Source organism: Cricetulus griseus, assembly GCF_003668045.3.
Source record: "Cricetulus griseus strain 17A/GY chromosome 1 unlocalized genomic scaffold, alternate assembly CriGri-PICRH-1.0 chr1_0, whole genome shotgun sequence".
In the NCBI taxonomy this organism is placed as follows: Eukaryota; Metazoa; Chordata; class Mammalia; order Rodentia; family Cricetidae; genus Cricetulus; species Cricetulus griseus.
In genome coordinates, this window is record NW_023276806.1 from 31023066 (window position 1) to 31035178 (window position 12113).

The 12113-nt window shown below is 43.3% G+C and overlaps 2 protein-coding genes across 14 annotated transcripts in view; one reads left to right on the top strand and one right to left on the bottom strand.

Annotated features, from left to right (window-relative positions):
• Window positions 1–1057: 1057 nt before the first annotated feature.
• On the bottom strand, window positions 1058–9429 carry Tifa (TRAF interacting protein with forkhead associated domain). Of its 5 annotated transcripts, none has more exons than XM_027395683.2 (2): window positions 9298–9429; window positions 1058–2379 (listed from the first exon to the last, which is right to left on the bottom strand). In XM_027395683.2, the coding sequence occupies exon 2, from the start codon at window positions 2364–2366 to the stop codon at window positions 1809–1811; it is 558 nt and encodes a 185-aa protein (XP_027251484.1). In that variant the 5' UTR covers window positions 2367–2379; window positions 9298–9429; the 3' UTR covers window positions 1058–1808. The 5 variants fall into 5 exon arrangements, with proteins under 5 accessions (XP_027251484.1, XP_027251486.1, XP_035307787.1 ...); XM_027395685.2 differs by having other exon boundaries at window positions 9268–9397; XM_035451896.1 differs by lacking the exon at window positions 9298–9429 and adding an exon at window positions 8681–8701.
• Ank2 (ankyrin 2) overlaps window positions 8790–12113 on the top strand; it is an 842037-nt gene continuing 838713 nt past the window's right edge. For 8 of the 9 annotated variants that reach the window (XM_035451895.1, XM_035451888.1, XM_035451886.1 and 5 more), the window contains exon 1: window positions 9823–9946. The gene's annotated coding sequence lies outside the window, so the exon portion shown is untranslated. Of the gene's footprint in view, window positions 8971–9777; window positions 9947–12113 lie in introns of those variants that run through there. The other variant, XM_035451885.1, reaches the window with a different exon arrangement.

Sequence of the window (12113 nt, forward strand, 5' to 3'; positions counted from 1 at the left end):
AAGGCCAGCCTGAGATTCAAAGCAAATGTTGTCTCAAAAACAAACAGACAAAAATATGTATATGGTTAGTTTCCTATCCCTCACCTGGTATAGCAAGAAATTTCATTTACCAAGGTAATTACACAGGGAGCCTTACTTTCTGGGAATGTCAGAATTTATCTTAACTTGATGGCTATCATTCTCTTTACATAGCATTTACTAACATTTATCTTAATCTGGCTAAAATGAATTGAATGAGAATTATTTAAATAAATACAACTTCTAAGAGTTGTGAGACTAAAAGTTTAGAAATATGTAAGCACTTATTATAAATATTCACATATACTTCCTTCTATAGCACAGTCTAAGCATGAATGTTTGCCTTCTTTAGGAAGGTTCAGAGAAGCAGCCAGGTGACTGAGCTCTGATGTTATCATATGCAAAGAGGCTGTTTAAAGTTTTGATCTCTGCAATTTTAAAATTGTGTAAGATAGATAAAATTCATTTTGAATTTTTGTTTTTTGTTGTTAGTGGTGCCAACCCCCCTCCCCAGACAGGGTTTCTCTGTGTATCTCTGGCTGTCCTGGAACCTCGCTCTGTGGACCAGGCTGTCTCAAACTAGGAGATCCGTCCCGCCTCTGCCTTCTGAATGTTGGGATTAAACACTTGTAAGAAAATAATTTTAAGCCCATTCCCTATGGAAGGATACTATTGTAGCCCAGATACAGCAAAGAGGGCCTGGGCCCTCCCCTAAACGATATGACGGATTTTGAAGGTCCCTTGTGGGCGGCCTCACTATCCTTGGGGATGAGTTCGGGGTGGACTGGGGGGGCTGGTGGGGAACATGGGAGGATGGGAGGGCGAAGGAATGGGGGGATGGATATGTAAATATGAGTAGTAATTAAATAATTTAAATATAAAAAAGCTACCACACCTCAATTAAATGTTTTCCTTCATAAGAGTTACTGTAGTGATGGTATCACTTCACAGCAATAGAAAGGCAGTGTATACGTATGTATGTATGTATGTATGTATGTATGTATATAGGGCCAGACTGAGTAGATGATAGATGGATCGATAGGTTCCTCATACAGTGATCCTTTATTTGATTTTTTTAAACAAATATATAGCCTGAGAAATAAACCAGAGAAACATCACCCTTCACAATAGCCATAAACAACATAAAATATCTTGGAGTAAGTAACTCTAACCAAACAAGTGAAAAAAAAAAAGAAAATAATTTTAATCTCGATGTTCTTTAAATGTTAATTGTAGGTCCTACATACAGAAAAGCAAAACTGCCATTTTAGGGATAAACGCTGTAATTCCATAGAAAGAATATGGAGGTGTTATTTCTCAAGTCTTTCCATAATGAAACCACAGTGACTCAGATGGTACGCAAGAGCTCATCCCAGGACTGTGGCTCTACAAGTATTAACACGCCACAGACACCAGCAAACAATCTGCCCTGACTTTGAACCTGAAAACCAAATGCTGCTGTGAAATGATGTGACCAAAGCAAGAAATGGCTGTTACCAAAACAAAGCATGGGCGTGCCATCAAGCAGAAAAAGGAACAAGAATAACACTACACAGAAGACATGCTTTATACACTAACCCTTACACGTAATTCTTTGTAGATCCAGAATGCTTAGCTGACTAAGATGATGACAAACACCATCTACAGACTTCCAGATGCTATTACTAAATCCAAAGTCAGCATGCAGGTATTTGTGCTACCTTACACTCATAGACTCTTAGGAAGTAGAATGCCTCTCACGGTTCTACATACATGTCCTCATCCTTCATGTTTCTCCGCTTGGACTCTGTTCACAATTCATTTTCATCCATTTCTGTAGGAGAAGTCCTATGGGTGAAATAGGATGAATAACCCCCATCCTCTGGTATAGGACTCTGTGTTGGCCAGTTGTTTTCTTGCAAGAGTGGTCTTGGAGACAAGATAAACTGAGTCTCAAAAGATTCCACTGACTCTCCATCTTCCTTCTCCAAGAGGAACTGATACTCTCCAAACCTGAGCAGGCACTTGTAAGGCAAGTCCATTTTATTGAGGTAGCCAAGCTCCTGATTGTCCACCATCAAACTGGTCTTCTTACTCATGTTCTTAATTTCAAAGGAGAGAACAGAGCTGTTGAACTGTTTAAATGGCTGTAAAGCAAACTGAACTCGGGAAACCTGTTTGTCCTGAAAAGTATACCTACAGATGTTGGAATTCCGTCCAAATTTCACCTCTTCAATAGAAGGAAATTTCTCTTTGTTGCAAAACCTTATTGATTTAAATATTCCACTTTGCAGCTGGCCAGGATGATAAACAGTCAACTGGAGACAAGTCACGGTCTCTTCTGTGTCAGCGTCTTCAAAGGAGGACATGATGCTCTCTGGCCTGCAACAGTAAAACCATCAGGTTAGTTTAGCCCATACGGCCCTCTCTGAGAGTGAACTCAGAATGGAGTGGGGGATTCCAAACTAAGAAAACTACACAAATCCCTCTTCTCTTGCTTTGTTCCACTTCTCCTTTGACCATTTTCATAGTGTGATGGTTATTAACAGTGCAGTGATTAAGGCAAGGCAGAAGGACACCTCAATTCCTTTCTCAGTTAAGTAGTGACACATGCATAGAAATATGACCGATGTACTTTAAAAATAAAATCAGGTGTGTCGTAGTGGCATGTCATTTTAATTCTTTTTTTTTTAAAAGATTTATTATGTATATGGTGTTCTGTCTGCATGTCTGCCTGCAGGCCAGAGGAGGGCACCAGATCTCATTAAGGATGGCTGTGAGCCACAATGTGGTTGCTGGAATTGAACTCAAGACCTTTGGAAGAGCAGCCAGTATACTTAACCACTGAGCCACCTCTCCAGCCCACCCCCTCTTTTAATTCTTGAGAAGTGAAGGCAAAAAATCATTAGTTCAAAGCCCAGCCTGGGCTACCTGGTGACACTTTATAAAAAACAATTGGTTTGGGTTTTAATATCTGTAGAAGATCTATAGATAGCAAAAACCTACAGTCTCTTAATTCTATTATAACACAATTACTATATATTGTGAAACCTTTTTTTTAAGTAAAAAAACTTAAAGGTTATAAAGAGGGCTGGAGAGATGGAGTAGCTGCTAAGGGCACTGGTTGCTCTTCCAGAGGAGCCTGGTTAGCTGCCCGGCACCTATACGGTGGCTCACAATCTTCTGTTACTTCAATTCCAAGGAATGCAATACTCTCTCTTCTGGCCTTCTTAGGCACTGCATGACATGGTGCACATATATACATATAAGCAAAATGCCCACATACACAGAAACTACAGTAAAAATGTTAATTAAAATTATAAATAAATAGTTGCAACATTATCACCTTATATAACTAAATTAACTTAGATTAAGTTCAATCTTGAATTCCTAATAGATTAATGATTAAAAAGTAAATACTTTGGATGATTCCTATATTCTATAATTTAGACATTACATTTTTAGCAACTCCTATGAGGCTGGCTCAGTATCACAGCCTTTATGTGCAAGTTTGTTTTTTGTAAATGTCTTAAGAAGCAGTCATTAATTAATCACAGTAATTCCATCTAGCTACTGTTGGCATCCCTGGAGCCCAAGGCCTGAGGTGGCCCACCTAGAGCTCACTACATACGATCTACTGCAATGCTAGTGGGATGGGGTGTTATTGGTAGGATTACAACAGGAAAGGAAAAGTCACTTCTTATAACTTTCTGAAGATATTTTGATACAGAACTACCATTAAAAAAAAACCCTAACAGTTTTAAAACTAGATGCACATATGACGTAAAAGTCCAAAAAAGCAAAGCAAAACAAAACAAAACAAAAAAAAGACAGCATTTAGAAACAAGGCTCTCACTCAATCCCATCCAATCTTCTGTTTTTCTGTTCTAGAGCCAACCACTACAAAGTTGCCTTTAGCTTTACAAATAGGTTCTCCACACAAGCATAATTATGTGGCCACACACACACACACACACACACACACACACACACACACACACACACACACACACGAATGCATGCAAACACAGGTTTTTCCATAGAAAATAATTTCTCTCATACAAACAGAAACACATTATATTTAGTCCTGGACCTTGATGACGCCATGAATATGGGTGACTTTTGCCATAGCTACACAATTCCTTTCACCGAAGGCACCACTTTCAACAGCTGCTGAGTGTTTACTGTGGCCTCTAAAGGACTCTCACTTGTCTGTGTGGTTGGTTTTTATCTGCTTATGCTGACTTAGGGCTTGGGAAGCAATAATCTTCAATGAGGTTTTATGTGCATTGGCGTTTTGACTGCATATGTCTATGTGAGGGTGTCAGATTCCCTGGAACTGAAGTTAACAGACAGTTGTGAACTGCCATGTGAGTGCTGAGAATTAAACTCGGGTCCTCTGGAAGAGCAGCCAGTGCTCTTAACCACTGAGTCATCTCTCCAGCCCCCATCAATAAGATTTTATAAGTGAAATTTATAGTTGTTTTGATTTGTTTACAACAAAGGAAAAATTGGTTAGTATTAAACTACTATCTATCTTAGATGTTGGTATCAAAACCATGCTGGTTTGAAAACTACTTTCACTACCCTTTTATCTTTGCCTTTTACTGTGTTTTCCTTGAGAAGGTCTGTAGTGGTTTGATAAGAATGGCACCATAGACTCATATATTACAATATTTGGTCTCCAGTTGGGGGAATTGTTTAGGATTGATTAGGAGGTGTGGCCTTATTAGAGGAGGCATAGAGGTAATAGCCTTTGGGGTTTCAAAAGTTCACACCATTAATCCCAATCTTCCCATCATGTGCTCACTACACAGCCCCCCAAATTGTCCCATCATACCCTGTGCCCCTCCAAGTCTTCCCATCCTATCTGGTACTGTCTGCTTGTAAGACATCATTTTTCTCCATTTTACAAAGTCATGCTGCTAAATCAAGCTCTGTTCATTTATTCCATAAATGACAGCCAGGCAAAATGTCTTTTGTTAACTTAGAAATTAACCTCTAACTTTAATTTTACATTTTATATCTCTTAGATATTGTTGCAGCATACTGAACTTTGTAACAAAGTAAGAGATTCTCGTGTAAGTTAAAACAATGCAGTGAGAGGAATCCTCAACATCTTGGATCAAGGATAGAAAAATAATTGAAACTAAAGCCAGCAAGAATTAGCTAACATGCAATGGGTGGAACTGATTAAACCACTCCATGCTATACTACAGTATGATAATAAAGTCTCATTATTCAAGAAGCAGACAACATGGAAGAGAATAATTACACTACGTTATGCAACGATGTAATTAACAATTGATAAAAAGAATTCACTGTTGTGACTTTTGGGTAATATCCACTTGCCACCTATATTCCCTGTTTGCTTCATTTTTTTCTTCAGTAAATCTGCATTATGCTTGCAGTTAAAGCATCAAAATAGAATGATGGACTTGGAGAACCGCTTGGCAGGCAAAGCACTTGCCAGTGTGAGGACCACACCTAGATCTCCAGGACTCACATAAACTGAAGAGCATGTCACACATAATCCCGGTGCTGGTAAGAGAGGAGGCAGCCACAGGTAGGTCCCTGGGCTCACTGACCAGCTAGCCTAGCCTACTTTGCAAAAAGTGTAGGTCAATGAGAGGCTTTGTTTCAAAGACGGTAGTAGATGCCTGAGGAATAACACCCTACCTTAGCCTCTGGCCTCTACCTGCATGTATGCACATATCTGAATGCACAATATCACACACACACACACACACACACACACACACACACACACACACACACACACACACGGTTTTCTGATAAGAAGCAAAGAACTTTAAAAAAAAGAGCAGAAATAATTTCCATTTTTGTACAGGGGATGCTTCAACTCCAGCTCATCCCCAGGCTAAGTGGTTACAAAAGAACTATGTATAAAAAAAAAAAAAAACAACCAAACAAACAAAAACCAGTAGTTTTCCAACTACAGTGGTTTTGGTGACAGCAAATATTGTTTTGTATTCATTATATAACCCATGAATTTGCAGTTCTGTCTTTTGAGTGGATCCATTTGCCCAAAACATCTGCTGCAAATGGGCTCTCACACCTGGGACTCAGGGCAGATGTAGCCCTCACTGTAAGGGGAAAGCTGGCATCTTTCTTCTTTAAGTCAAGGGCCCATGGTAGTCTTGGTGTGAATTCATTCTTAGGGTTTGATGAACCTCTGAGTCCACAGCAAAGACCAGGGTAGAGTGTTTGTTGCCCCTTGTTTCCATCATTCGCCACCTGGCCCTTTGGAGACAGCTAGTCTGCTCTAGACTGATAATGATGTCAACACAAAAAGAAACATAGTCACTTATGGAAGATATATAGAAGCTTGCTTCCTGGCAGATTTTTTTCCAGACAAGGTTTCTCTGTGTAGCCCTGGCTGGCCTGGAACTCACTCTGTATACCAGGCTGGCCTCAAAAATTCCCTGTCTCTGCCTCCCAAGTACTGGTATTAAAGGTGTGTGCTTTTAGAGTCACCACCATGTAGTTTCACCTTCCTCTATGCCTTTGCCACAATATCAACAGCCCCCTAAAGAAGTAGTTCCGGCTGAGTGTCAGGGAGAAGGACCAAAGATGGACACACGAGGCATATATCAGATGGGCAAGAGACCTATTCTTCCCTGAGATTCTCAAGGCTGTTTGTTACTGCACCTAAGGAAGCCTAAGATGACAAATGCATTCACCTCTCTCAGGAAGATGAAATGATGACAAATTGACAGAAGAACTTCTACTTATGATATGCCTTTCACATGCTAGGCACGGTACTGAGTCCTGTACTTGGACCATCTCAGTTTTTCCTCAAAATAGTCCTACAGATTGCCCCTTCACAGGTGAGGGAGTCAGACAGAATTTAGAGAATGGGTTCAGGTCTAAAACAAGGAGTCAAAGCCAGGATCCAAGCTCTAATGCACTGTCTCTTATCAATCTACAAACTGCCTCCCTTCTGGGGCTAACAGTTATCCTTTGCAAGCTGTAGTAGCTAAGAGAAGGGGGGGCTCAGAAGTGTGTGTGCTGCTGCCAGAAAGATACCAATCTAGACTCCACTGTTAAGGAGGGAAGTGCTGCTGGCGTGGCCTCATAGGAGGATGTGGTCCAAAGCACCAGCTTTTCACAAATGTCAGTCACCCTTATGCCTGCATGTGAGAGTGTGAGCCCAGGCCTACCATTCACTGGCAGCTGTGCAGGTCGTTCAGGAGGTCACAAAGGCCAACGGACCAACCAATCTGTTGATTTCCAGAGGCACAAGGTCCTTCTACAAAGTAGCTTGATTCTTGAGCACTTCAGTATTCAGTAGTAAGACAGAAAGGAACTATTAAAATAACAAATTTAAGAGTCGTAGAAGTAGGCTCAGGGGAAAAAGTTTTTGAACTCTGCTAATTTTAAATTACCAAATTCACAGAAGGCCAACAGGCTATCCAGTGGTAGCAGTGTTTGTCTCAGGAAAGGGAAACCAACGGCCAGAGATAGGAGGGACACTTCTCACCTCACACCCTGCACCTTTGGAATCTGATGCCACGTACACTAAGAAATATTTTTTTCCTTTAAAAAGACCACAAGTCATCTTCTTTTTGTGGGATAAAATAGAATTAGAGATGGTAAAGTATCATTAGCCATATAGCACTACTGTTATCTGGAATCACAAAGTTGTAAAACACTAACATCTGACCAGCAATGATATCTGTTAACAGAGAAACTATTATACAATAAGCAGATAAACGAAATGAAAAGCAAGTTCTGCTAACAGGCATGAGCCAAAGGCATGGGCCTACAACTGCCGACTCAGTGCTAACCTTTTGCATGCTGAATCCCAAGAGGCACACACTCACCTTCCCGTGGCTAGCTAGGACTCCCCTTGTCTCTTCTCGTGGGGGGTGGGGTGGGAGAGCGGAATGTGTAGTTATGTTAGATGCAAAGCAGCATTGACACACCAACTACACACACAGAACAAGGTTCTCCTCTCTGACCCCTATGTCCTGTGGAACCCATGAAGGGCCACCCAGCTCTGCTTTTGCTGAAGGCCGATTGGTTTCAAACGCCACAAAAGAGAAGATGCAGAGCGATGTTTTTACTACAATGAACCAGGTGGACAAACAGTTTAACAGGAAGTTCCCCCCCCCCGGGGGGGGTGGTCACGCGTGCCATTAAGGTTCTTCACGTTTTGAGAATTTGTTTTGCCTTGTTTAAAACAATGCTGGCTGTAGATGCAAGTTCCTCTCAATGAGCTAGGGAAGGGTGTCCTCTAAAACGTTCGCCTTCATCTCCCTCTGCTCCAGCTCTTAGTCTCTAAGAGAGAATATGATTGCAAGAAGGACGTTTCTATTTTTAGTAAAAGCTTTTCTCCCTGACAAACACCCGAAACTGAGATAGTAGAAGGGGAAGAGAAACTCGGAAGAAACAAAAGACAGAAAAACGATCTCCTTGCCCAACTCCCTCGGTTGTCATGGCCCCGCGGGCGGCTTAGAAGACATCTGTACGCGAATTTTATGCCTAAGTAGACCGGTTCTGCAGAGTCAGCAGCCTTTTGGGTTCCCAGTCTTGCAGAGGGAGTGAGGGGAAGCAAGCACCAATTGTGGAGACGTCGGGCGAGCCCAGCGCTTTTCAGTGTCCTCGATTCTCTGTCTCGCTCTGCCCACCCGCCAGTCCCGACTCCCACCCCACCCACCTTCCGTGGCTGCGGACCCCCTGCGGAGCCTCCGCAACATCCGGAAGTTCCTTCTGATTAGAAAGCCCGGGAAAGTCCCGGACCGGGACTTTGGCGGACTTTCTCGTGACCCGTCTGCAGCCGGGAGGTGGATCTGCATGAACCTTGTGCACCCCGACCGGCTCTCCGGGGAGCCTTGGGCAGGCGGGAAAGGCTCCCTCGTTCAATGACAGCGCCAGCGGCGGGCGACCAGGACGTCGGCTCGGGAGCCGGAATGCACAACCGGAATCCCTTTTCTGATTTCGGATTAGGTGAAAAGTTTGCAAAGAATAGGAGAGAACAGAAACACATCCCCCGCCCTCCCAGTGTTACTCGGCTCCTCCCTTGTTTTATAAAGATCACGTATTTTATCAATCTGGGATCCAGCTGCCTATAATACAAGTTTCTTTTTTAAAAAAAACTTTTCCTTATTATATAGCGCACGTCTGTCTGTAAACCAAGCCATGGAGGGGCGGCAGAGGATGGCACCCAGAAAACTTGTAACAAAGCTGCCCTCTTTCTTGGAGGAGGAAAAAAAGAAAGAAAGAAAAGCAAGTGACAGTCCTCACCCTCGCCCCAGACTGCTGATCTAGAGATACCTTGCTTGAGACTCTGGTGGAAGTGGCAGGATGCGGCCTCGTGGGGGGACGGTCCCTGCCACCGCAGTGCGAGCTCGCCGAACCCGCCGGTCGCCGATCCTCGGTCGCCACGGAGCCTCCCGCGCGCGCCAGGAGCGGCCTCCCGCGGGTGACCTCGGCAAAGCCCTCGCCGGACAGGAAGCCCGCAAAAGCCAGCCAGACCGCCACCTCCGTCCAGCCAGGCCCTTTCCCACAGGAAGCCCTGCCCCCTGGAGCCTTTCTGAGGTCTCCTGACCGGGTTTGAGGAGTAGGGCACCCGGGGTGACCGCACCTTCTCCAACAAGAGGCTGCTCTAGACGACATGTGACCGGGAACTAGACTTTGGGTGCCTTCCAAGTTAAGGGCTGCCGGGGGGTGAGTGGGGGACCCGCAGGGGGTTGGAGGACTGTAAGGATGTGTGCTGCTCTCTGACCTCGGGAACTGTCTGACTCCTCTCTGCAGATGCTAAACCCCTAGGCGAGCAGAGTGGGTAAGAGTCCAGACACAGCAGAGACGGATTGGAACCTGCCTCGAGATGTTGCCATCCTGCACGGGAGCAGTTCGGAAGATCCTTCACCTGTCACTTCTGGCTGACCCTCCTTTCCTCGCCCAACTCCGGACTGGATGGAGGGTGAGAGGGGAAACAACCTCGTGGGGGTCCTTCATAGCAGAGTGAATGTTGGATTACTAATTTCCAAAGTTCCAGGAGGTTGGGATGGGAAAACCAGAAGGCAGGTGTGGAGATGGATCGCAGTGGGATTCTGTGCAGGGAGGAAGGAGATGGAGAGCAGTGGGGGGGGGGGGAGAGACAAACCGGAGAGACTCTGGCAGTCCCTCTGGGCTTGGAACCAGCATACCAATTCTCACAGTCATCCCATGGAACCCATTTATTTGTCTGGACTCTTTCCTTAATTTCAGGGAAGTACCTATTTGTAGGTCTTTTTCTCTGGCAATAAAAAGGAGGTGGACTCTTGTGTGCTCTGTTGGCAGTCTACTGGAGGGTTTTTTTTTTTTTCAAATTCAATTGGGAACCCAAGGATGGGCAAGGAAGTCTGCATTTAAGTGAGGCAGATTCCGGTAAGGGCTATAATTTAGTTTGTTAATGATCAACATCTATTATTTTTTTCTTGGAAGAGACAGCCACAGTATCTACTGTCAGTTGAGCAATACCAAAGGAGGTAAAGATAAGACATTGCCAATTTGATTGGCCCGAGTAAACTCACAATAAAATAATGTAAAAATTGGAATTTCTGCTCTCTAAACCTTTTGTTGTTGCTGGTTTTATTTTGAGACATTATTTTGTCATGTAGCTCAGGCTAGCTTCCAATTCAAGATCCTCCTGCCTCAGCTTCTTGAGTGCTGGCATTATGGGCCTACTCCATCACACCAAACTCCTTAATCTTTAAGGGTAAATGAAAGAAATGTGAAAAAAATAGAGAGACTAAGTAAGAGTAGTAAATTAGTGAATTCCATCAAAGTACATTGCACACCAGTATGGAAACCTTTACTTAATATCACTTATATAGAAATAGGGGCTATTAATAACACTGACAGGGAAAATGCAGGTGAAACTTCGGGAAACTTGAGAGCATTCTCTTAGCTTCCCTGAATTGACTGACTTGGTTGATCTAGCAAGTGACTTTAAATAAGCATGCAGTTTGACATTAGAATCTAATCTCAGTCACAGTTGCTTCCCTCTGACAACTGGTGGTGGCACACACCTTTAATCCTAGCACTTGGGAGGCAGAGACAGAGGGATCTCTGTGAGTTCTAGGCCAGCCTGCTCTACAGAGTGAGTTCCAGGACAGGCTCAAAAGCTACGCAAAGAAACCTAGTCTAGAAAATAAGTAAATAAATAAATAAAGTAATAGATCTTAAAAACCCTGTCTAGAAAAACTAATCAACCAACCAAACAAACAAATGGATCTTAAAACTGAAAATGAGCTTGTGCGCAACAACAATCAGGCAAGCGCGTACACCTCAGAGCTTCTACTGCCTTGGGGACTGAGGGATACTTGGCTGTGGCTGCAATTACTGGCCAGTGCTTATCTCCTTCCAGATAGTTACAATATGGTCATTCCAGTCATCTCAGCTTGCCAAACGTCTTGACAAGTGACAGAAGACCCAAAATGAGTCTAAAACCTTGTCTCAGGCAACAGTCAAAAAGTAATGTGCCTACTTGTTTCTGTTGAGTTCCCTGAAGATCTCCCGGGACATGCACAAAATAAGTGACCTCAAGCCACTCATTCCCTGGACTAGGCAGTCTTTTCTAATTGTGCCCTATTGCTGTCCCTTCCTATAAGACCACTAAAAACAGTTTTAAAATGAGATTATTTCACACAGTTACTTCAGATTTTGCTTTATTTTTATTCAAAGTCAAATCTTAAGCAGAGTCAAGTTAGTTAGCTTGGAGAAATGCACAGCCAGAATGTGGGGCCCTTACAAATCTGCTGAGCAGGGAGAGCAGAAAGAATGAGATTAAAACATATTGCATGAGAGTCTCAAAAATATTTCTCCTTAATCTGCTAAGAACATGGCTGTTGGAACCCGTGTTTCATTTCTTCCTCTTCCTTCCTTGCCCACGTCCTTCTCCTCCTGTCTCTTCTACTTTACTTTCCCTCCTTCTACAATTTCCTTAAAAGGAATAAAAGGTCTCCCCGTACAGCCCTGTGTGGCCTCACATTCATGCTCTTGCTGCCACTGTCTTCTCAGTGCTAGGATTACAGGTGTGGGACACCATGCCCAGGTCTGTAGTTTCCTTTTTGAAAAGGGAGCAAAACTTTGTTTACCCTTTGTTG

Coding starts and splice junctions, on each gene's coding strand:
- Tifa (XM_027395683.2), bottom strand. CDS start 2,366: ATGTCCTCCTTTGAAGACGCTGACACAGAAGAGACCGTGACTTGTCTC.